Genomic DNA, 27,286 nt, shown 5'->3' with positions numbered 1-27,286 from the left:
GAGTCACACATGTGTTACAGGAAATCACGAAAAATCTATAGAATCGAACCAGTCGTAGTGAAATATTTAAAATCGCTCGCAGTAGTGACTTGATCGACTGAGAATCGATGACCATGCAATGCAGATCCAACCCGGACTCAAAATCCATCAGATCTGCTACCGGATAAGGAAAAAAAAATTGACGAATCTCGCACAATAGTAATACGCGTGTGAAAAATTGGAATCCAGAAAAAAATTCTCGGCGTAATTTTTTGTAGACTTTTGTAGATTTTTGATTACCGGCTTGGCAGTCCGAATTATCGCCGAGTGTTCTTCATCCCGGATTCATTTTTCCCCAGTTGTTCGCTACGCTCGGCGCGCGACGATTCTTGGAGGAAAACAGTGAGGGAACTTTGCTATATTTTTCAAAAATGGAATTTAAATATTTAAATCGGGTGCCCCTACGGGCCGGGGGCAGAAAAGGGCAGGGCGGCGGAGAGAAGGGCGAAATATATGCCAGCGGTGAGCAAACAGGAGTCGACGGCAAATATTACCGGCTCTGCATATAAGCGTGCAGGAAACCTACGGGAACAGTTTGCACACAGTCTGTCCCGCCGGTCTAGTCAACGAAGAAGTACAAACAATTACTCTTTTTTCTATTCTCTCCTTTACCTTTCCTCGGCTGACAAACCGCCGGAGTCTATGATGTCGCCGGAGGATTATCAAACGCAATTAAATGCACCCATATTCCATGGCAGGTAGTGGGTTCAGGGTGCGGCGTGTTTTATTTCTTGGTCACTGCAAGTCCAATAAAACCGACCACCGTATGCAGTCCTGCGGGCAACTGACCGCAGTCAGTGATCCATGGGTAAAATTTTCCATCCCTTTAATATCTGTCGATCGGTTTGATTGTGAGTTTTGCGTAATCAAGAGTTGACCGTCGTTGGCGTGACAATTAACATTACTGGAGAATTTCGAAACGATGTTTTCTCCTGAGGTACGGTAGGGCCCATTTATCCTTAAGGGGTTGCCCTAGTCGATTTCGACATTGTCGGATACATCTCCAAATATCGAAGTCCACGTATCTCATTGTCAAATGCGAAAAAGGGCTTAACAGCTCCACTCAACACACAATTCTGAAGGAAAATATTCCGAAACGGTTTCATTTTAGATAGAAATAAAGAAATGGTATAATTTTTACGAATTTTCTATTGCGATTCCGTAGAATCCGTGCCATTTCTTTATTTCTATGTCAAGGTTTCAGTCCAATTCTGCTCATTCACGAAGCTTCACTTCTCCTTCCCTCTGCATCCTGTAAGTTCTGCTGGAATCTTGGGCGCTCCCAGCAACCATAAGCGGTCATATTAGGGCCCGAGTATTGGGTAAGAATTCTGAAATCGGATGGGGGGTTGCTGAGTGGAAATACGAGACAAAGATGAGGGACTTGTTTGATTTCGTTCATCAATATCTCAATATTCAAGAACGATGGATTTCGGTTTATGGAATGACAAATATCGCCGGGAGATAGATGGATAGATCATTCATAATATTTTATGCTCTCAGCTCTCAGCGATGGGATTCTCGACATCAATATTTATGCATTTTAATATTCTATCGAGCCTGTATCCCTTCTGTCTGTATAATGCGATACGTGTGTACATCGTACATACGTATAATGTATATGCATGCAATCGGAGTTAATTGAAGGATCTTTATTATCTTGCTTGCAGGGCAGGTTATCAATGAAAAATGCGCATTGCATACCTTATCTTATAGTTTTTGCTAAATTTGCGGTAAAATCCGATCAATGCTGAAAAATTCTCAAGCTGATCACCAAGTCGAATATTATTTTTCAGGATAATTTACATTCCGTTACTGCTAATTCAAACGCCTCGATCTTTACATTAATTTAAACTGCTGTTTGTTCGATGTCGGATGTTTATCTTTCAACACATAATATCGACGTTCCTACTTCAGGTTATTGAAATCGATTTGAGGTAAGGGATAAGGAGATCAGCTTGAAAGGGTTTAAATTTATTATAAACTTATTTTCCTCTCGGAGCCTGTACCTGCTAGTTACAAGTTTTACTATCCGCTTAGGTCTGCAGGTATTATTTTCGGATGATGTGGCATGCTTGTGAGTTTTTCACGAGAGGTTATCTGCTAGAATAGAATTCAACAAACGAAATCGGACACATCCCGAATCGGAAAATGCAATTTCATGCGGAGGAAACAGTAAAGTAGGACGGCGTGCCTTGGGTCTGATTTTTCTTTTTAAAAAAAATTGAACGAAACCGTGTTGCAACTACGTGTTTCAACAAAATTGCAATGAATACGTATGTAAACTGAGAAAAGCTTCTCCAAAAACATAATACGAGTATACTTGAAATATATTCTATTGCCAGTCAGCAGAGCTAGCTTTGAGTTATACGTATTATATATGTCTTTCAGCAAATTATTTACATATCTTTTTCCTTGAAATTCTCATCATCGCGAGGCTCCGCAGTTTCCTACAACGATTTGAAAGCGACGCGGCTTTCGAGGAAAGCCCTCGCCGAACATCGCGTGCCCGACAAGAACTCCGCGGGGGCGGATTGAAAGGAAAAACGTCCTCTGTCTGAATGGAATTCCATTGATTACGTCAAATTTTCAAGCTTCTCTCGAGTTTGCGGTCTTTTAGTCTATTTTTTGGCTCCAAGGTATTCCCAAGTCGAATCCTTCCCCGCGTTTCAGGTCTCAACTGAGCCGCTGAGTAGGTGATTCGAGTCGTAGACATCATTGATATTACGGGTATATGTAAGTATATAAATCAATGTTGATTAAAATTCATCCGACTGACAAGGAGATAATTAACGGATCGAGGAGTTGAGCGAACTCGATTCGCCCGCGGTAAGTTTTTGCCGCGAATCTGAATCTTCTTTCCCCTTCAGCGGCCCGTTGAAATGAAGACGCCCCGGTATTCTATCGCGTCGTTGAGTCGACTTCCAAGCGAAATATATGACGCTCTAAAACACTTACTTATGTGTTTTTTGGATCTCGACTGCCGACGCCGCCCGTCGCTTTTAATGAGGCGAAACGCTGTTCTATTTACATTCGAAAACCTGCGGGGACGCGCATGCAACGCGGTACCCGACCCGGTGTAAATGCATTCCACGAAATTACGCTGGAACGATGCGGACCCTCTGGGCCATCCTAGTCCTGCAGCACGCGAGGATACATTAACGCCGAAACCAGTTCTATAAACATCTCCGCGGGTGACAAAATTATTCCGGCCGTTTCAATGAAGTAGTAAATGCTCGCTTCGGACTAGCGCCGGCTTCGCAATTCGTCGCGAATACCGTGTGATACCTTACAGTCGCGAATTATTGCAATCGCGTAATTCCGTTGCTATTGCTTTGTCATTATTGCCCCAGTGATCATAATTATTCGAATCATGTTCGACACGAAATGTTTATGTTCTATCACGTAACTTGTATTATTTATACAGGTATTCAATATTTACAAAATATTAATTTATTTTAACGAAATATAAATGCTGCCGGATGGTATAATATTAACTGTTCACGGGGCTGGATACACGTACCCAATTTATACACCCGCGAGAGTCGAAGAGTTGTGCTTTTCATCAAGTGCTTCAACAATTAGTCTGGAGTAAATGTTTTAACGACGTGGCAATATTCATACTGCTATTAATGATACCCATATATTTGTAGCATTGGTTTGATCATGAATGTCACTCCGTATGACGTATTTGGTGAGACGGATACTATGAGTATATGCGATTTATAATCAATGATATTGTGATATCGTAATGCAATTTTCTAATGCATTTGGTCAAGTTTGCTGTTTGACTTGTAATAGAGTATAATTGACCTGCAATCGACAACTTGCTGATCTTTAACTCTATAATAATCAGATCTCTTCTTGGGTCAAATGAATTTCGACTTATATCTGGTCTTTTATTTATTCAGACTGGAGAAAGCCGGTAATTTTTAATGGTTGGACAGAACAAGGCTGTGAGTTCAATAAATTGATAATATGGTTTTAGGATTTTACGATACACGTTAATTTATTCGAATTAACTCCACTCTGAAATTGGCCAAAAGCAACGTATTTGATAAATTTTTTGGAACGACTATAATATGATATATTCATTAACCCCTTGATTGGCACGGCGAAACTCACTTTGCGTGCCATTGCTGGCAGAGGCAAAATATTAATCAATCTTTATGAAACTGTATATACACATGTCTTTGGGGTCGTTGAATTTGAATTTCATATCAGAATCCCAAAATTCAAAATGACGGATCCAATATCGGCCATTTTTAATTTTCCAAATCTGATTTGAGATTCCTTGAAAACCCCTGAGTAGTATTTTTCGAACAGATTTGATTAAATTTGAACTTTTCATCCGCCATGTTGGATCCGCTATTTTGAATTTTGAAAATTTGACCTCAAACTTAAATTCAGCGATCAAAAAACCCGTGAATTATGAATTTCAAGACGATTGGTTAAGTCGTTTCAAAGATATTGATGAAATATTTATTGTTAGAGGACGTCTACAGACATCCTCGCCAGCAGTGGCACGTCTTTTTTGGACGTCTATAGACGTCCTTGCCAGTCAAGGGGTTAAGAGTTCGCAACTTATTACCGTAAGTCTTCTTACAACAAGTAACTGTATTATGAATATATGCTTTCAGTGAAAATTCTCGCGCAGTTGGTAAATTCAGGATGGTCACAGTTACTGGAAACGTGAAAGGCTCCAAGATAGCAATCACGTTTATCTGGAGTAAATAAATTTTGGAGTTAATATATAATAATAATAATAATTTCAATTTTTATGTCACCCTTTGCAGTTGATGGACAAATTACCTAAAACCATCATTGAGTTGAAATCGATTTCGTTCTTTTGCCGGTTGTACGTGATAAAATTATTGAAATCACTTGAAATCACTTGAACAGATGTTACGTACCTTCTTGTCGTAGATGGTAAGAATTTTCCACTACTCTCATTTTGCCCATATTTTTTTACTTCACTTTAAAAGAGGAGAAAAGAAGTATAAAATCGTAGATGACTATCTGATATAAGAAGTAATAGAATTTAATCCCGTGTGAATCGATAAAAATTATATAACCAAAATTTATGTATTCATTGCCTTTGGACACTAATGGAAATGGCTGACTTTTCTGAAAATTTGAAAAGCGAGCGAAGCCCACCCACTACATAATTAGCCTTGATCTTAAATTTTCATTTCGAGTATCAATAAGTAGGTACATTTGCTACAGTACCTCAAATAATGACGAGTTATTTTTTCTATATTGCTCAAAGTAACAGTCGCGAATGTAACGGGAAATCAAAATTTCAGTTCTTGCGCTACGTACAAATGTGCCTCAGCACCGGTAACGTTATTAAACTCTGTTATTTTCAACCCATCGTAAAATCTATAATATTTCTTCAATTGAAAAAATACAAATACCATCCAATCATCTTTTTATCAACCATTCAAATACCTAATAATAAAAATAAAAAAATATGAAATCTGCACTCTCGTTCCTATTTTCCCGCGCCTCGTGCCTCAACTCCGAGCTCGTCCGCGAGATGGCATCTCGATCTAGGCGCACGTGCCTCGCTTGTTTGTCGCTCGGTCGTCCCGAGCGCGGCCGAAGAGAGCCGAAGTCGCGGTTCGGGGCGATCGAGCGACGCCCTTCCCTGCCGGCTGTATCCCCTCCCCTCCTCCGGCTGCCGCCCTCGCTCTCCCTTCCTCTCGGCTTCCCCACCTTTTCGCCTTTGGTTGCGGCAGCCTCCTCGCGCCGCTGTCAGAGTTGGATATGCATTCGCGAGGGTCGGGTGTACGCATTGTTGCGCCGTTTCGTTGATCGCTGACCCGACGACGCCATTGTTACCAAGCCCCTTCGAGGCGGCGCTCGTTTGTTTTTTAGTTGGAAGTACAGTGACAGTTGAATATCGGTGCAACTGCATCCCCCCCCTTTATCGTCGATCGCCGAGAGCGCTGATTAATTATTACACAGATTTCAGCCGGCTTTGCGCCTTGGCGAGAGAAAAGAAAAACCGAGAAAGATAAAAAAGCAAATCACCTCCGACAGGTGACACGCGATAGACGGGGCAAAAAAAGTGACTCGCAAATTCCCCCGAAACCTGGATACTCGTTCGAATCGGATATTCAAACGCTCTCCGCAACGTGGTGCTTGACGTTTGTTAAAAAGTATACCCATTGCATGTAATATCGATATCCACCTGTGCGCGTTTCGGTCTCACAATCAGTTGTCCTCACGATCTAATTTCCTTCATCGCTGAGTGTTTTCTCGTTTGCTTGTTCGTTTTTATTCTAACACATCATCCGTCCCCTCGCGTCTCTGCACCCGCGTGAATTACATCTACGTACAACATCGCAAAATCCGACCGTCGATTCGCCTCGACCGAGTCCCGAAATCAAGTGTTTTTGGTGCTGTGGCGGTGCATTATGTGAATGTGTTCCCCTCGGAGCTGCTGTGCTTCGCTCTACACACCGGCTATCGAACGAAATCAAACATGCCAAGGTCAGTTGATGGATTCTTCTTTATTTTATCCCTCCCATGCTCTTTCGCATCTCGACTGCACGCACGCGGCTCTCACTCACCTGCCGTCGCACGTCTTCCAGTTCCTCTGATTCATAAACCGCCTCCCTCCCTCCCTCCCTCCCTCTCCCCCCCCACACTTTCCGCGGTGAATATATCGACCTGACGACCGAGTCTTGAGTCTCCTCCGCGAATTAACATCCACTTGTACAAGGAAAATCCCGCACAAGGATGATATCCTTATCGCTCGATGAGGGGAAAAAATGAAGGGCGCTAAACCGCGTTGTTTGTGCAGGTATGCCTATTGTCCTGGGTCATACGTGTTCCGTATATCTTGAGAGTTGTAAGCCTCGGAATTCACACCCGTAGGTATTACCTATTTTGAATTTCAAGACCCTGAGAGGAAGGAACCTGGGTAAATAAACCGACGAATCTCTTCGCCGTCACTGCGCAGAGCATTATATTCTATGGTTATACCTATCCGGTAATCGGGACGGTATATCAACGGATTTTCGAGGTAGGCTGAAGCCTATCAGCCTCGACCAGAACGCAGCAGAAATTTCAGATCGTTGACTGCAGCCTGCATTTTGCCTTTCTCGCCCAACACCTGGCGCCTCTTTTTTTTTTACCTACTACAAATATTTGCTGAATTTTTCCTCGAATTCACCGCCGAGTTTAGAGTTGCGATACTATAGCATTTTTTTTTTTAGCTCGAATAACTTGTAATTTCAGTCGATAAACAATCGTGAATCATCGCTGCACACACGCGTATATGTAATCATTAAATTTCAACGCTAAAACTTATGCCAAAAAGTTGAGCGTGTCAAGTTCATTCACACAATAAGCGCACCGATACGAGCGCTTCTCTTTCTTCTCGTTTTATATGCATGGCGGTAATTGTATGAACAGCAGCTTCTTTTTGGAGTAAAAATTACAAGGGATTCGGTAAGAGTTACTTATTAGTACGTTCGAGTTACGTTGACGAATGTTCTTCGAACTTGCAAAATATCACAATGAAGGTAATTTTTATTAGAAAAAATGTTCAACCGCGGTGTAAATGCCACGTACATTGCTTCTTGGTCATTTTTCGTAATTATTGCGAATGATTTCAAACGATTTGGAAGTTGATACCGAGTAAAAATATAAGTTAGTATCATCCGATCGTTTTGATCACAATATGCGGGCACGATTCGATTATACAATGACGACAGTATTTTCGAATCGTATGGTTTTATCTTCGAGCGTTGATCCGTCCGATGTAACTCATCGCTTGTATTTTATTCTCTGGATTTAAGTTGCTTTGACGCGTGGATGTGAAATTGTAATAAAAGAAGAAAGACAACGTTCACACCGCACCGTGTTGTACGGCCTTTCCGGTCATATCTTTTCCTCGTCTAACAACTTACTCGCATGTGAGATTTGGTCAAGTTATTTCGAGAGGAACGTGTTTTTCTTGTAGAACTTTGTTGGGTACCGAGATATATGTATGCATATATATAGTATTCAACATACGCAGGACCTGCTAATTTCTGATTACGCGAATAACATTCTACAACTCGAAACATTCGTTTAATTTTTGCGCGAAAATACAGGCCACGCAGTGGGTCCCCTGTTCCTCTAAAAGTACCCAATTTTTTTTCCTTCCCCTGTAAGCACTCGAAAAATGAAGGTTTCCCCTAAACGTATCCTAAAGCAGTCAATTTCGCACGAAAACCCTCCTATTTTCGTCAGTCAGTTACTTATTTTTTATAAACTAAAATGGACCCAAATAATCAATTTAATACTTTAGAGCAATGTTTATACTTCCCACTTAAAATAGAAACAAAAAAATACTATATACAATCTTAAAACTTCTTTATATTTCACGAAACCATAATTTTTAAGTTCTATTGAGTCTTGTTTCTCTTTTTAATTTTTTCTACAATCTAATAACCGTCAATCAAAAATAAATCTAGTCCTACTATAATAATATCGTGTCGTGATTTTCTCTGCTGTATAGGTATGTGTAACTTGTGCAAATATGAAATGATTCGGTTATGCATGTTCATACCGTTCCGATTACACCGCAATCTGTCTGGTCGGTGCGGTGGACTTTTACATTTTCGCGATCCATTCCACACAACGTACATGAAGGTGAAAATACGCGTTCTTAAATGGATGAAAAAATGAAGTAAAAAGAGGAAAAAGAAACGGTTTAGGTGAAAAATTTGTATTCAAGATTTGAATTAACATGCGCGCGATAAGCGAATTGATAATTGAAACAAACTACGTATAAGCTTTTGCCACGATTCGGCTTGTATATCTATGCACATATCTATAAACAGCTTCTACGCTATACATATAATATACATATATACATACACCACATATACTGTGTTATTTGGTCGTTCTAGTTTAAAAAAGCAAGTCGATATCGTTGTGCGCACTTGCCTTGATGTCGTGTATACATATATACGTATTATATCTGAAGAACAAGGAAAAAAATAGACTGTGAAATTCATGCTCGTTCAGCAGTAATTAATACCTTTCATCCCCACCGAATTGAATGTAATTGAAGCCCGTGTTCTCGTGTAAATATACGTATTGCGAGGAAAAGAAATTTTTCCTCTCTTTTTTCTTCTCAATCTCGTCTCTCGTTTGTATACGAAAAAATGCAGGGGAAGAGGGAAATCGCTACATCGGATAACGACGACGAAAATTTTACCGCCTGTCGCACATCGAAGAAGAATTAGAAGAGGAAGAAGAAGAAGAGGAAGAAGTTGATTATTATTTCTCTCCTTGAGCCAGCAGCAGCAGCAGCAGCAGCAGCAGCAACAGCAGCACGAAGGTTTCTTCTTCCTTTCTCTACAACGTACCACGACTCACCATCAGCAGCTGGGTTCTTCTCGTTCCTCCGCGCCCCGCCTCTGCCGTAATAATTTTTAAATGCCACTCAATCCTAACTAACTCAAAGAGCCAGCACTACTCTCAAACAATCTCAACTGTAGGTACTGTACCTTATTATACTCTCGGCTGTAACGTTTGTTCAGTCGCTGGACACGAGAAGAAAACGCGTTTCTTGCGTTGGCGAGAAGTACATGGCACACGAGAAAGGTGACGCCGTTTGCCAGAGAGATGATGCTTGAAACCAAAGCGATTGTATATCCCGCGGTAGCCGCCCGATACGGGTTATCGGCATTCGGTATTGGAGTAGAACGGAGCGAAAAAAGAAAGAACAAGAAATGAAATCGATGTGGAGGAAAAAAATTGAAGTAAAGTAAAATCAAACAGAACGTGTGTCATGTATTATGTGATGTATATATATATATATATACATATGTATATGTAACTTATGTGTTAGTAGAATATCTTCGTCGTCGTTGAATTTGTTCGAAATGCTACTTTATGTTTACCGTGCTCGATATATAATATCGACAATTTGTTGATCTCTTTTCCTACTTCCTTGGTTATTTTTCTCTTTCTTTTTTCACTTATTTTCTTTTCTTCTCTTCGCTACCTGACCTGAATTTCTTAATAACGGGGGTGCTGAGGGGTGTTTCAACGTGATAAAAATCAGCCGTCACTGTCAACGGTGTGACAGTTAATTTAACGCCCGGTCGCAGTTCAGCAGAGCAATTATAAAAAGAGAATTCGTTTAAATTAAATAAATGTTAATTAGGTATAAACCCTTCGGGACGCAATCAACAGCCTTTCACGGATATTCTAACACATCGAGTAGAGCCGAAATCGAAATTTTATAAAAATCTAAAAGTCACGTTGCCTATCTTTCGTTAACCGGTAAATAATGCAGAGGACAATGAAATTCAAAAAACAAAATAAAAAAGAAAGAATTTCTTACGGTATAATTATTGAATATAAATTATTTGTAATATATCGATAATTGCTTTTCGAACATTTTACTTATATATTGCATATAAAACAAAGGATTTGACAAACCATATTCGGTGTACTTCGTAATACAATTTGAGTATCATGGTGTAAATTAAATATGAAGAACTTCGTCTACCCTGATTCTATAATTCATACAACCCGTGCGCGCATTTCTTCTCTCTAAGGCGCCTGTTCTTAATGCGCAATAGACGTATAGGTTTATGCAAATAACTAATAATTTATTTGGCACACAGTGCAAATATACTTTTATCGGGGACGAAATCTTCTCTCCTTTACCTTGCAGGATACATAACTTACAATAGGCGGGTCTTGCACCACGATTTACGACCATCCACATTTCTTCCAAATGTATATATATTGTTTGGATTAAATCAGATTGTATAACACATGTAAATATTTATACAGTCAGATGGGGGTTTGATAACTCGCAGTATCTCAAAGCTAAAAGCTGTCATACCACGGAATATGAATTATATAATAATAAATCCCGTTAATTTCTTCCATATTTATCCGTTAATGATCTTACGTAATTGATAAAAATTTAGTCTACGCGGCCGGTGAAGTACGTATATATATAATGTTAATGTACGTCATACCTATGTACAGATATATATATATATATATATATATATATATATATATATATATATACATATAATATCCCACCATAATTTGACATCGAAGGGTTGAGAAAACAGTGCGTGCAGAAATCAAGGTGTCGTCTGCGTGGTCCGGAAACGATCGGTGTTATCGCCTCGTGCGTGTGGCGGCGAAGCTATTCGATTATCCCTTTCAACTGTATATATGTGAGTGTAATGTACGTATATATCTATAGCGTACATAACCTGGGGCAGAGAACTGCCTCCGTGACGTATCAGTCGTGTCAACCTACCTCCTTTCCTGTCGGGAGTTGTTAAAAAACCGATTCCGATATCAAATATAAGATCCAAATGATACCTGCCAAAATACAAATTTGATCAGTGCGCTCGCTAATTTTCTTTGACAACTGTGCGAACTCACGAACAAGGTTTTCAATATTTATTAGCGATAGTCATCAAGCAAGTTTAGCTTTGAGTCGTAGATTTTTTTTTTTTTGCCCCACGTTATAGCTTGAATTGTAATAATACGATGGTGATACCAACGTAACGAAAGAATTATGAGAAAAAAATGGGTTATCTCGCAACTTGTAGAATGATTTTGAAGGAGTAAGTACATTCAATTGGAAAATATGATGCCATAAATAAGTTTTGCTTTATTAAGGTTGTGTGAATTTTAGAAAAATTTGTAATCGCGAGGTGAACATTTCTATTGGGAATTCGTTGGCACATCGACATGACGAACTTTATTTTAATCCAGCGCAATTCGCAGGTGGACGGACGCATGAACGACGATCGGATATTTATTACAAGTGCGCTCGTATGGAAGCTTATCAAAGCACCGTCGGACACGTGTACTTTGTTAAATAATGCAAACAGTCGTGGAAACTTACGCGCCCCTCGGTTTCCGGTTTTATATTCTCATTGTGCAGGCGTATTAGACTAACCGACGTTATACACTCGCAGGGAATTGCACCGCGTTCGCATATGATCACATACCTAATCTTCCACATTACGTATTCAAGCCGAACCATCAAGAGCCGCATGCCGCTTACTTTCCTAATCTTGCGTCTGTAATGTGTCTATTTTAAGATTTTATTTTATTATTCATCACAGCCACAACTGTAGTCGTAAGAAAATATAATGCGAGTAACTACATCCAAACAGCGCAGTAGAAGACAAGATCTTTTGCTTACAATGACAAATTTATTTTCCACACGTTTTAGGTGCCCAGAACCATGTATTTTTCACCAATGATAAAAAATATGATTTATAGTTCAGGATTACATGGTACATTAGCATGTCGAGAAATTTTTCTCGGTTCAGGCAATACTAGTCTTGATTGTAATTTGTTATTATCGAGTCTCGTTGAAGTATCGTTTTATAATTTCGTATGAATGTTGAGATATTTATGCGTAATACTCATTCGTTTTGAAAGAAAAAAAAAGAAAAATTGTATCTTTACACATGTCGTATTGATACGGGGGCTTTCCTGTATTGTGTTATGTACTACGCTGATCCGCGTCTAGACCGTGGCTAACGATAAGTATTGATAAACACTACCTACATTCTTCGTCATCGGATTACATAAGGTCAGGTTATACTATCGATATTTGTTTTACACTCGTCATCGGGGTCGCAACCCACTCAGTCAAGCATACGTGGTCCGACCTACTTCAAAACGTGTTCGCAATTTTTCCGCTTTCATTCGTCTCGCTTTATTAAGAAGTACCGTGTACGTGTAGGTTATACAATGTTCACGTATCGTTGTAACGGAAATAAAACTTGTACAATCGGCCAAGGTGCATCGCGATCGCATCGAACAACCACGTAATATGTGTCTTTAATATGTTTTTTAAAATTTACTCGAGGTTTCGTTTAAGTCTATATATGCATGAGTAGTATTTTTTTTACAAATGAAATTTTTTTTAGATATTTGAGAAATCAATTGCAAAAATTTTTCTTTTCTTTAATCACGGAAACATTTTTTACTTGAGTAAAAAAATGATCGTTCATGTTATTGATTGAAAATTTTCAAGATCCTTCGAATCTGGCTAATTGAAAGAGGACATTCCTACAGGTCGACGTATATTACGTTGTTACGTAAGTGTCAGTAATACGGTATACGAAATATATACAAGGTTACAGGTTCTGTTTTATACATGCGTAAACAGATGGCAGGCAGCGTAGCAGATTCGAATAATCAAAGGGATGTAGGAATGATTTTCATTATCATTTTCGTTTTCGTGTTCATTCTCATTCTCATTCTCATTCGCATTCGCATTCTCATTTCCATTTTCCATTTACATGAAGTGAACGCGAACTCGCGAATGATTCTTCTCCGTATCTCTGTTGTATAATATGTTTCTCGTACCCGTTGCATGCCGGCTACATCGTGCCAGGGAGCTTTTGCCCGTTTGGTAGGATGTAGGGCTGTAGGGTCTGCTCGAGGTTTGGTGGATGGCGTCGCGAGTCTCCTGCGTTCGGTATTTAAACAGGTATCAATCAGCTACAAGAAGCTTTAACTCGCGATGATGATATTTTGTAAGAACAGAAAGATGTCCGAGGGAGGGAGGGAGAGAGAGGGAGAGAGAAAAGAAAGAAAAGAGAGACGAGAGGCTAGCGTGAAAACATAGAATTATTATCGGCAAACGATTTCCGTTAGTCACAGATCCGCAGATATCATCTCTTGGCGAATTTCCAACCCTTGGTCTCGACTCGCTGTGTGAATTTCCGTCTCTAACCGTTCGTTCGTTCGTTCGTTCGTTCGTTCGTTGATTCGAATGATAATCGTGAAATATGAAAAATGCGAAGATCATCTCTATAGGATTCGACTTCGCGTTTGCCTTGATCTACGTTATACCTACACCCATACTTGCCACGAATATAAACTCGCTTGCCGCAGGCGTCGTAGGACTTGTGAGAAGGAACAAGGGACCTGGCTTCAGGATCCTTGAATTAATTAATTGAGATATCAGGTTCATTAGGTTAATCGAATAAGCGCTTACGGCCATAACAAGGTCTCGAGATCGTTCGGTTGTTTGGCTGCTGTTCCTGATGTATAAAGTACAGGTAGGGATGTGCCGTGCAGATGCTTCTCTATGTACCTACCTATAATCCATTTATACATTTTACGTTTACGCAAGTCGAAGAGAACAGGAAGATTTTCCAATTCATCGTCCATTCTTACGGGCTTACATGCCTAAGTGTAACATTTCTTCCTTGCGGCTACGAATTGGTAATATCCGGTTTGGCTTAGAATTATATTTCGAAATTTTGAGATAGCCAACGAGCGGAGGGATTGGAAAAAAAACAAAAAAAGGTATATATAGACATAAAAACGGAAACGCAGGCAAAAGGGAGCCGCCTAGCCGGTGAATTTCGTCCGCGTATCCCTCTGCCTCCCTTTCATCTTCTCCTGCTGCTGCAGCCTCGGGGCTTCGAGAGCTACCTGCCTGATTTTCTAGTACCTATACGTAAAGGCCAGCTGGGTATGCCAAGGCTCACGAAGTGCAGCCTACCTGCCGAAAGCACGAGCAGCACGTCTTCTCTCCTGTAATCTCCGGCATGCGAAGCGAACGAGCGAGAGAGCCGCGTCTTGAAGTCTTGCAGACTCGCCTCCAGCAAACCACATCATCAACTCCTACCGTACCAGTTTCTTCAAAGTTATGGTACCTCATCCCGCTCCCTGAGCTTGGTGGAAAACTGGCTGCAACCTACCGCCAGCATCCATGCATACCTATATGGGGGCGCATTCAACGCTCGCCAACGCTCGCCGATCAAATTCATAATCTATGAACTCGATGCAGTTCCGGCGATTATAATATTAGCATCGCAGGGTCGATCAGGAGCGTAGCTACACAGATTCGTTTCATTCCAGTTTAGGTTATCTCGAAGTAATTTTTTTTCCTTGACGATGTTTGTTTATACTGGGATGTTTGAAATACAACGAACGAATGTGAGTATCACGCTTTTTTAAGGAAGAGATTCAATCATATTTATTTCTATCTTATCGTCTGCTTTCGATGATTTCCGGGCTATCAAGTGATTTTCATTCATTTCCAACGAGTTCCTAGCGTTCTACGTGATTTACAGTGATTTATTGTAATATGTGATTTCATCTACTTCCGAAAATACTGAAAACAGTTTATAACGCTCGGAAATCATCATGGAAATCAATTGGGATACTGAAAATTGATGGATATTACACGGTAGGGTAAAATAATATTAAAATCACCTAAAATCGGTGCTTATGAATTGGAATCACTGGTCATTTGATTCTTGAACGAACTACGCCTGATCGGCCCTGACTTGCAGGCGATGTTTTCCTGAGCCTTTACTCACCACTCACGCAATTTTGCCAAATTTCATATAAATTTAGTCGACGCTTGACAGTTTGTGGTTGACAGTTAGTTACATATCTCCAACCTCTACCCTCCACCCTCCACCCTCCGCCGTCATCCCCTCGTCTCACCCTGAGGATATGTCGGGGCGTGACCACAGTGACAGATATTAAGCCTCCTATTTACGTCCTAAGTCAACAGAGCGTACAATTCTACTTTATTGCTAGCCTGCTCGGCATGCTGGATTTTCCGCGTCGTGTGCGTGCATGCGTGCGTTTAGGGGGAGTCTCCGGGGGTGGCTTCGCTGACCACCCCGGGCTGTCAATTTCGCTCTATAACTGATAGTTGCCAAATATTATTGGAGGTTGAACATTGCGCGAAACAACCGCGTCACGGTAGCAAATGCACGAAAGGACGTCAAGCATTTTCACCTATAGCGAGCTATTTTTTTTTTTTTTTTTTTTTTTGGCTATAGTTGTTGTACATGTGACTCCGATGGGGGAAATTTTAGTCTCGCCGTGACGACGTGGCAAATTTTACGCACTAACCCACCGCGGGATTTCGCAAGTTGTATTGATAAAGAGCTGACGAAATGGTTGGATACTAAGATAACCGATAGTACATATACGAGTTATTGTAGTATGCGTTACTGTGACTACTTGGTCGGGCGCCCGTAACTACGTCATGCTCGATAGTCGAATCAAGGCTACTGGTTTTTACTTCTTACTTTTTATTTTTTACCGACCCGAACCTGTTTGTTTGTTTCATTAGTAAAGCCGTAGTCAGTCATCCATGTTTGAAAATATTTTGCACTACTCGCTTCGTGTATATTCTTATCTTTTTATGACTGTTATAATGTTTGTTTTCTAAAAATTTTCGTGGTAGAAATTACACGTCTACCGTTTTCATGTGTCATTTCCGCTCAATTAATCACGCTTTTATACGTATAATGAACTACGCATACATATATGTGTATAGACACGTCTTTTTAAAAAAAATTTTTTAACTTCCTCACTTGAAGAAATTATTGTTTAGGTACACTGTTCAGATTTACCGAATTGCATACATTCCCACACCTATCAGCATCCTGGTTCTTTTTATGCAACGTACTCCCATTTCGCCACAGTACACGTCTGACTGCGTTAACCTGGCACATGTATAGGATATCTCTAAGGCTGCGAACGTTCCTAGAACCGTTCGATATAACCTTCGTAACAAGAACGATGTAGGTATGTGATTACCGATGGTCTAGTTATGCGCATCTTCGTAGAACGACGAACGAACGAGAAAGGTGTGTTTGAATTTGTTCCGGTTATCGATTCGGTGCTGATTGGAAATCGCAAATAATATATCTGGAGTATAAACATTCGCATACATGTACGTTGTACATATATAGTAAATAGTTTGCGGTGTGCGTTGGTGAAGGGTTTTTTCTCTCAGACGACGAAGAAAAAGGAATAATATCTATCCACCTTAGGCGTCTTAAGGGCAGCGAAATGACCTCTGAGATTTGAATCCGCGCGGACTGAGTCGCAAAGGACTTCTGAATAGCTAGAAATTCGAATTGCCTTTTGATAGAAGGAATGGAGGGAGGTCGTCGTGCAGTACCTTTGATGACGAGAAACACTCTCCCATTGCCGATGCCACACTGCTGACGCTCAGCAGAGATCTTACGTACCGCCGATGTTGACGCTGACCGAATCCCCGCGAGTCTTTTGCTACTCACAAGAGAAGAATCCGTCCGTCTGTTCGTCCGGCCATTCGTCGTCGACGCGGGAAGTGAGCTCCCAAGACACGTCCTCCCTGCATCTCCATCTTCATCTCGATCTCATCTCTCTTTCTCTTTGTACTCGCTTGACTGACTGACTTCCTCACTTCCTCATTTCCTCGCTTACTTTTTCCACCGGGAAACACATTGGCGAAGCGTTTCGATCTCGAAGGGGAACGTGTGCCACTGGACCCACTTCTTCTTTCTGCTGCTTTCTGTCTACACTTACTAACTTATGCAGCGTCCCGTGTTCGAAGCGAGGGACGATTTCGTTAGGTCAGACATCACCCAGCAGACCGTCAGCATCGTCTCTTCGATCTTAAATTCCGTCATTCCGCATATCGGTATACGTATAATGTCAATCGGTTTCTCGTATTCTCAACGAATTTTCGCGAATACTTGGCCTCCCCGCGTGATGGAACGGGAAAAAAAAAATAAATAAAAACAGCTCATTCGGACATGTATTCTTCCCGTCCCTCATGGCGTTCGTATAGCACAACACTGCTTGCACGCTAGGATTTTAGGGGCTTTTGCAGCCGCTGCGATGAATGATAAGATAATACGTACGTGCAGTGTTATATTGTTGTGTTACGGTGAGTTACACTAGGTTCTAGACGTGACACGACGTGTGTGAGACGCGAGGGAAAACTTCCCGATTCTTAATTAGTCACAACCAGCTTGTAACGGTGGTAGCGCCTGTCTCCCATGCTCGCACTGTACATGCCGTAATTAGAATTTATCATTCTCCTAACCGGGTTTTGGTCGCCCCCACAAAACCTTTGTGTGACACACTCTTTCTCGGGGATCAAAAGCTGTTCTTATAAAATATGGTTAACCTGTGGTTTTTCCGGCCGAGATATACCTATGTATATACTGCTGGATTATGTCGCGTGGAAATATCACACCGTGGATCTCTTTGAGCATTCAAGAAATTCGATCTGTGGTTTCTTTATATTTATACCCTCTCGTAATGCTAAAACAACTTCACAATACTCCAGTAAACAATTTTTAGCTTCTAAAAGAGGGATGAAAAGGATCGAAAAAGGTCCGTTTTAACTGATTCTGAGTCCGTTGAAATTTATACCGATGAATATAAAGAGCAGACGTGAATTTTTCAAGAGAACTTGATCTTCTTTGACGAAGATTCAGATTCAACCTCATCGTGTATAATTGCGATTGTTTGATTGTTGGTAAAGTGATGGAAAAACGTGAGAAAGAACCAATCTTCTCATCACTCGGCGAAGTTGACTCATGCACTGTAGATTCCCTCGTCGAATATGTGCAGCAATCGAAGATAATTACGAAAGAGAGAGAGAGAGAGAGAGAGACAGAGTGAGAGAGCGGGAGGGAGGGAAACAGAATTGTTGACGAAGCGTTAAAAATGCAACCAGTAGTTATCAAGCTCTCTAAGAGTGTTTCGTACTTGTGTTTCAGGATGCAGGGATCGGCGCATCGTGAAGGGCATCGCAGGGCCCCGATGCAGGAGCTGCTGCTGCTGTCGATGCTACTGGCTGGTCTCCTACCCCTCGCAAACGGTGAGTCACTTTCGATGGTATAATACTGATCGTGAGGCAGGAAGGCAGGAAGGCCTCGGGACTCGGGCACTAGAAGCGACGGCCACCCCATTCGGCGAGTGCCGAGGGTAGTTTTCTAGGGATGGAAATTTCTCCTCGCGAGAAAGGGAGGGGAGGAAGGAAACAATATCGGAAATAATAGAGAAACACCCGCGAACTCTTTGCGAAAAATCTTTTGCTTTCTGTGGGGACCCCGCGGTAGTTTTATCGAAGCTTCAGAATACAGTACGTTTATGTATATATATGTAATATGTATACATATATATTCCAGTGGGTTTGTTGGTAATTTATTTACCCATAACACGTCAATGGGGCGAAATTTTGATCAAAGTTACTGCGTATAACAGACGGAGGGATGTATCGCGAGGGGATGATAGTATTTTTTTTTCTTTTCTCTTTTCTTTTTTTTGTCAAAAGGGAGTTGGACGCATTGCGCATTCATTAATTTTCATATACTTTGGAACGTGTTCGTTTTTTCTAACAATAATCATAATAATGATGGTAATAATAATTCAAGTAAGCCTCTTACCAGCTACTCTCCTTTACGCATTTTTTTTTTTCTTTCCACCGATTTTAATATTTAGTATGGGGTGTGTACCCATAATCTATACCGTATAGACGGGGGGAAACCATGCGGAAAAAAAGGTTTCATACTCGTGAAAGATGTCAAGACAATGAGATTTATGTTTTTAATTTGAACAATCCCATTATCACAATTTATGAATCTTGTATTTTCCTTTTTTGATGTTACGAAGAATGTTATTATACTGATATATATTGATACCGATGATCATTCGTTAAATCCGTGAGTATCGCTGAATTATTTGTCATGATATTATTCTAATTTTCACTCACATGTTTCCGTTTATTGAGAACTGCTCAACTGAACTGAGTAGATTGCAATTTTGTTTTATTTAATAAATGCTGCTATGCGATCAATGATTAAGGTTTTTGTTGAAGAATAATATTACCTTTCAATATTCTCTCGCGCGTCGTGTTGATCTTACACTCAATTCTCAAATTGAATTTCCTCGAGCAATTCGACGAATCGTTTACCAAATTATATCGAAATTCAACTTAGATTCGTGACAAATACGGATCATCTTGACAGTTTGCATCTGCAGGTCACGAGGCGAGTAACTTTACGGAAATTGGCTTAATCAATCGACGAGACAAAAATATTCTTCGACCGATATGTACGCTGAATATTAACAGATTCTTTATGCGATCTATCGTACAGGCGAAACCATTGATTCATTCCAACGGTGTGCGTCGAATTATAACCACATTTATCTCTGCTTAATTGAATTAAAGATCGCTGTGAAATCTAAAGAAAAACTCTTTACACACACGTCGCATGTACGTAACAGCCGTGATGGAGATGATTTTTCCAATATGCGACGGGGATAAATCCATTCTAAAAAGAGATAATCTTCTATTTTCCCTGCACTTGATCCGATCAATCAATCCTGTTGTGATACAGCTGTAGATACGATGTATTTTTTCGGGCTGTTATATTCATAATCGGCGAAAGAGGAGACGAGACGCAGTTCTGGTCCCTCGGTACGTCAGTCAGTCAGTCAGTCGACCCTCCTACGCGCAACCCCGAATTCACCCCTTGCGTCCTTTGCATCGTATCCGTCTTCGTCTCTCCCTCCTTCCGTGGGATGCGTGGACCCCAAACTTTTCACTCATTCGTATATACGAGGTACATACATACATATATATATATATATATATGAGGTATAGGCGAGCACGATTTTTCGGTGCATACAGTTTGCGTATGTAACTCACTTGGCATTTTACTTGGGACACACGTCAGTGAGTCCAATGAATTCGATATGCGAAAGTGTTGTATTTAGAAGGAAATAGTCGATTGATGAAATTCTTGCTCAATATACTACGTATTTTGTAGGTAAAAATGATTCATTAGATAAATATATGAGTGAACTTAGATATTGTTTAGGTACGTACAAAAGTTGGAAGGCACTTGTGAATTCAAACTTTATAATTTAAGCCTGCTGTAAGCTACTGCATTTAACTATGTTTCAAAGTTGACAAGCGAAACAAAATAATGGTAGGCGAAGGAAAAGCGAATGAAAAAAGGAGAAGGAAATCTAGATAGAATGGAAAAAAAAAGACAGAAGCAGAAAGTTGAAAATGCAAAATATATACGACGACATCGCGAACAGAATTAAATAACTCACTTTCGATTAACGTCGACGTCTCCTCCACTACATCTTGACATAAGCCGACGCTCGTTCATGCAGCGTCTGTATATATACATCGAGATACAAGCACCTATGTATTGTTATGTATAGGCAACTTGCGACTCTTGCCGATAGATACCCTTTCGCATCCGAACCTTGCAGGGGGGGCTGGAGCCGGGAAATGTGTTTTATTTTTCCTCTCCTCGCATCTCGTTTCACCCCCTCAAATTACGTATAACGTGCGGGTGTCGGTTCATCCTGACAGGCCAGTAGGCCACGGAGAACTTGTGCCTTCTGTCTTCTTGGGAGTTTCTCGTATTCCGTTGGTTGATATACAAATGCAACCCTTGCACCATATCGCCTTCCTTTGAAAACATTGAAAACATCGCGCTACGGAGATGGATTTATGCATGCGTCTATTGTTGTAGTAACATTATAAGGTTTGTGGATGTGTACGTGTGTTAGGCACGTACCTACGTACGCGTGGTGTATGGATGTGTGCCTATTCGGATCTTTCTGTATTCGAACCAACCCTCGTCCTCGGTAGGAGTGCGCGAGGGAGATACGCGTCTAATCCTGTGTTGACCTAGCGCAGTTAGATTGCGGCGCCGTAACGGCGAATTTATTCCGCACCGTAGGAACTACTTCGCTCTCGAATCGATCATCACCCAGAAATTCAGGGCATATTTTGTGTGTGTGTGTGTGTGTGTGTGTGTGTATACGTGCGTACGTGTGTACGCGTTGGTGCGTTTGATTGTACTTTGCCAAGATTTTTTAATTTTATTGTGTTCCACGATAATTTCAGGCAAAACTGAGAACATATTATATAAACTTTTGATCTTTACCATCTTTTTGCGGATTTATTTGTAGGATTTTTAATATTGTTGTTGTTGTTGTTGTTGTTATTATTATTATTATTATTATTGTTATTATTATTATAATTTAATTTCTTTTTGGTGGTAAAGTTTCCTTTTTGCAGACAATCTGAAAAAAGCTTCAATTCTATACATCAGATAAGAATAAATTTTAGCTGTACGTATTTTTTACTTGTGTGTGTAGTGACAGTTTGATTTTGAAGAGAAAATAATTTATTTTTATAAAATTTTTATAAGTCAATGAAATAAGTGAATCTTATGTATGGATGAAGTCAGTCTTATGTTAATGTAACGAAATATTGACAAAAAAAAAAACGTACCATTTTGCAAATTTATAGTCACTGTAGCATTCAGGATTTCAAATGATGAGTACCTTTCGCTTTATTACGATTCACTCGATTATGAACAATCCTATAAAATTACGGAATAATGATTTTTCCTCAAGATGCATTTGTATAATAACTTCGACATTTTTATACACGTATAATTATCAGCAATTTGGCGATCGGAAGATTAATTTGATTCTTTGAAATAACTGAGCCGTTGTTTTATACCATGGAATATTCGAGATGTGTTTTTTCGACGTTGAGAGGTAATCGAAACCGGTGAGTTTCCTTTAAAAAGTTAAACGACAAAGTTTCAGGTGAAAACCGTGGCTTGAATTATTCAATACTTTGAGTGCCAAGTTTCGAAAAGATCGCGTAACCCTCTCCTTGATCTCGAAGAAATCTTAAATTTTCATAGAATTTAAAACTCACTCGAGATGTGCACTCTTACTGGTAATTATCGACTGATAATATTCAGCGTTTAAATTACTTTTTTGTTTGTGGCACTTTTTCATTAACATTTTTGTCATTATATTAGAAAATTCCAATGTTACACACGTTTATTAAGCCGGCTTGAACGACGTACCATCTGATCTGACGGGATATCGCGAGTATTCAACTTTATAAAGAATGTGAAAAACGCGAAGCTGCGGCATGTATAACACGCGACTTCGTTAAAAGATCGCTGAGTTATAGGTATATCGTCGTTGTCGGAGAGAAACTCGATTATATTTTTTCTCAGATCGACTGCTTGCGTGATGTAGGTGCTTTATGTACGTCAGGCACTTATTACATGGCTTATGTATCTTTCTTGCGTGTATAACAATCGGGCTGCAATTTAAAAACCACTAAATTTCTCGTAATGCTGTAATTCATATGCCAGAATTGCTCCTGGTTTCGTAAATTCGCAAGTCGTGAATAGATACATATTTCCCTATATATGTATATGTATACATATATCTATATAATATATAATTGTTAAAAAAAATTTACTATTTACAAGCCTTCAACGTTTGTCATCTGTTAATACAAGTAATCATATGCATAAAGGCAGACGTACAGATGCTTCTGTAGTTTATGGCTAAGGCCACTCGACTCATTATTACTCGACAATGTATTTCAAACGTATACCCTGCACATACCGTTGATGTTGTTGTGTCGGATTTTTTCTGCACCTCGTTAATTCTCGGTAGGTACGAGAAAAATTCTCTCGTCAGATTAATGAAGATGTTTTTTTATACATATACACGTGTGTAATAAAAAGTTGTGTTAAACAGCTTGTCGGTATTGAAAATTCTCTCGTCTCTGGCTTTACTCGAATACCTGCGATACAAGGCGCAGCTGGTGTGTGGATAAAACGAGAAAGTAATGTCAGTCTACCCTTTCTCAGGCGTCTTCAATTACGCAACTTGAACTCGACTGTAATTCATTAATTTTGACACCCCCTTTCGAAAAACGAAACTTTTCCACGGGGTCAATGTGGCGACCTTAACCTCTTTGTGCGTGGGTTTCAGCTCTCTTCCCTTATACTTACTTGTTACTCTTCTTTCCTCTCCCCCTATCTTTCGGTATCTCTCGTCACTATCGTTACGTATTATGAATATTCAGGCCAAACTTTTGACCTTCATGAATCTTTCAACATTAAGAAATTTCATTGTGAGACAAATTGACGCGTGTATGATATATGAGGTACTTTTATTACGAATTTGGAATTTTATCTAAAAGTTTAAAACTTTTTTGTTCGATTTTGATTAAAAAAGGCATTATCTGGATCAGTATTAAATATTGTTAAAAATCACAGTCATCTATCGCGTTTTTGTTGAATGTTTGAATTGTTTGAGAAAGGAACGCGGTGGAACCCCTGGTGCAGCCTGTTTTTTTTTTTTTTGGTTTTCGTATTCTTTCAGTTCATGTTCTCCATGTAAGACTCTTGCTGATTTACTTTTGTGAAAAACTTATGATATGATATAACGATTATAGGAGACAGTGACGTTTATACATGGTGAAATCGACTTTTCCGGTATATATCCGTCCGTTGGTCGTCATGGGGAGAGTCACGACCTTATATGGGTTCTCGTTTGTATTACCGATTCCGTGCGCGTTCGAGAAAACGTCGTCCCGACGACTCGCGCCCCCCTCGCAACCCCCGCCGACCGTTTTTCGTTCGCCCTTAACCCCGCCGAGGCGTTCGGCCATGTTTTTCTCTCGACTAAAGTAGTTTGTCAAGTCTCCGCGGTTCTCGTATGCGGAGCAATTCTTTTTACACTCACTCTATACGTCCAGGCATTCGTTGGTCGGTTGGTAAGTCCCGTATGCAGTGCAATGCAATCCGGATTCAAGCTGGAACGCGAGACGCGAGAAGTCGATTCGAAAGCCCGTCGCTTGTATCCAACGTATCAAATGCTTGTGCACCAGAATTCGAATGTCGCTAAACCTAAACTCTGCACACTCAGCCAGAGTTTAATTTCATTCCGTTCATCTGTGCAAATGATGCATTTCATCGTGAGTTATTTAAAGTTTTACATTATACCTGTATTAAAATTGGGCGACACAAGTTCGTCAGGTTTTTTACGTATCGCTGCTAGGTGTTGCCGGGTGCAGAGCGCTCTCTCGATGAAAACAGTTTGGGATACAGTGACGACATCTACTGATTTGCAACACGAAATCGATCTTAATTTTATCTGGTACCTGATTGGGAATTAAGTTTCTTTTGCCAATTATTAAACTTTGTCGATATTCTACGAGCAGTTTTTAGTCTATACGAATTTGTTCTATCAAATTTGAATCTGTTTTCAACCTAAGATTTAATTATGTGCTTAGAGTAGTTCTTCTAGAAAAAGCTCCGACGAACATTGATAAAGAGAATCTCGGTAAATAATTTGTTGTCGGTAGATTTGAGGCTTAAAAAATTTCAAAAACAAAAATAAAATACCTTCTAATATTATCGAATCGAAATTCGTTAACTGAAGCTCAGCGTTGGATGCGTACAAATCGATTTTAATTTCAATAGTCGTGGTATTGTTTAGTGAACATGTATGTATTTCGAATTAGCGAAGAGGAGGAGGAGGAGGCAGATCCTGAAAAGGATGACGGGTTTCAGAACGAGCAAGGCGGTAACTTACTGATGCTGACGGAAATACTGGTTCGTTCGTTCGTTCGTTCGTTCGTTCGTGTTTGTTCGTTCGAGAGGCAGATTTCCTACGACGTCAAGGTGTTCGCCAGAAAAAGAAATATAGGGAAAGGGTGGGACCTTCATCAACGGGAGGGGAGGGCTTGCGAGTGCTCTTTTGATTGTCGATATTTGTCTCGTCCTCCGCCTCCCGTAGCAGGAAATCTCTCTTCTCCTCTCCTCTTCTCTCTCGCCTGCTGACCTCGTTGCCAAAAAATCCAGGGTTCCTGCAGGCTAGCTTCCACATCTCTTCGAGGAGCTGGGAGAGGACGAAGACGTCTCATGACGCCGCTCGGTCTTTTCCTATTTCTCATCCCTTAGGATGGACGGCTGCCGATCCGCCTCCACGACTTCTCTCCCTCTTTCTCTCTCTCTTCCTCTCGTATAATTCACGGGGACCAAGCGGATTGTAGACAGTCGTTCGAAAAGCAGATCGCGGTATTTGTATCCATTTGCCGTTATGGGTCAGACGGCTCCGAAGACTCGAGTTTAGGCCTTGCCGACGAGAATAAATCGCCCCGTGCATATATTCCTGTATGTAACAATTGTCACGCTGGCTGAGATTTAAGTCGAGACGACGCGACGTTACGTCGAAATATTTTCTTTCTACCAGGATTTCCGACCTCTTTGTTTTCCTCCTAGTAGTGGATAACTCAGCGGGTGTCCTCGTCGCCTACGCCCTTAATCTTCGCCCTGTCGTACGAATATGGATGCAGACGCCCGACTACGCCGACGACGACGACGAAGAATATCCGGTACCCCGCAACGACGTTGCCTGGCTAACGTCCCAAAATCTTTATTCAAAACTTCGTCTGGAAATACCGAGATTCCGGTAATCTATTGTAGTTCCATCTCGAGCCACAGCAATCAGACATTCGTCGCGCACGTATATATATTCACCTTATTTCTCACAAGTTTCTCGCTTAACGGATCTGATGTATGAAACATCTGATCTGCATTGTCTGATACGTGAAAACAGTTTGGTGGAACGCGCGAATTGTTTGCGTAGAGTGTTGCAGGTACAATTATGCGCTACTTCTATTTATTTATTTTCATCTTTATTTGATTCTGTTTATTACTCAGAAATCAAACCCTATGGATTTTAAACAATTTAATGTAAATTATTATGAATTCATTATCATAACGAGATTGGTTTTTATTTTTGGAAATTGCGAAAAAATTTGCATTTTTAGCCGTTCTCTATAGCAAATTTCACTATGATAATTATTACTTTTAACATTCAAACTCATACAGGACCTGGTGTAATTATGTTGAGATATTCTTACATTAAACACGTAGTAATCAGTGTTCTTCCACATGAGAAGACGCTACAACGGCGGTGGACTTGAGTGGTTCGAATGTACATTAACTTACCTACATACGCCCCAGTGTCTGGAGACTACGAAATTGATATGATTAAAATTCGTCTGACGTTTATAATATGTGCATATCTCAAGAACGATAATAGATATTTCAATAACGCATATACTTATGTCTCGGGCATTTTATGCGAACGTTACCTGAATTCCCCCCTGTACGACATTTTTTCATCTTTGAAAGGTTAGACTGAAATGATTTAAAAGTAGAACGAAAGCTCGTGGTATCCTCGTTTCGGGATTATAGATATGTTTTTTGTTTTTATCATTTCCTTAATCATGGCAAACATAAAAAACTTTCTCGGGGGCAAAGAACAGTGTCCGACAATTCCGAGTCCTTGAGTCACCAATAAATATCGACTTATAAGGTTAGGAGTCGGTCGGACACAAAAGCTTTGATCACCGTAATTGTGCCGAGTGACGTGAAGCAGCGCCATTGACGCAGCCGCCGTTTATATATATATATATATATATATATATATATTGATTAATTATCCACGCGCATAGTACGTATACGTAAGATTGTGAGAACTCCCCTCCGGAAAGAATATGCACCGATAGAGCACAATGGCCGTGACTGCATGTGTAGGTACCTATAGGAAG

General features: G+C 40.3%; 1 protein-coding gene across 3 annotated transcripts in view; it reads left to right on the top strand.

The window, feature by feature from the left end:
- The window catches only part of LOC124408444, a 167,768-nt gene that overhangs the window by 27,753 nt on the left and 112,729 nt on the right, over positions 1 to 27,286 (top strand). Inside the window, exons 1-2 of one of the 3 annotated variants that reach the window (XM_046885344.1) lie at positions 5,794 to 6,537; positions 18,588 to 18,688. In XM_046885344.1, coding sequence (XP_046741300.1) covers positions 6,530 to 6,537; positions 18,588 to 18,688 — 109 coding nt within the window. In that variant the 5' untranslated portion in view covers positions 5,794 to 6,529. Of the gene's footprint in view, positions 1 to 5,793; positions 6,538 to 18,587; positions 18,689 to 27,286 lie in introns of those variants that run through there. The other 2 variants (XM_046885345.1, XM_046885346.1) reach the window with 2 other exon arrangements.

The sequence above is a fragment of the Diprion similis genome, chromosome 8 (genome assembly GCF_021155765.1).
Source record: "Diprion similis isolate iyDipSimi1 chromosome 8, iyDipSimi1.1, whole genome shotgun sequence".
NCBI classification, from domain to species: domain Eukaryota; kingdom Metazoa; phylum Arthropoda; class Insecta; order Hymenoptera; family Diprionidae; genus Diprion; species Diprion similis.
Note: the sequence above shows the minus strand (reverse complement) of the source record. Positions and strands in the feature narration are given on the sequence as shown.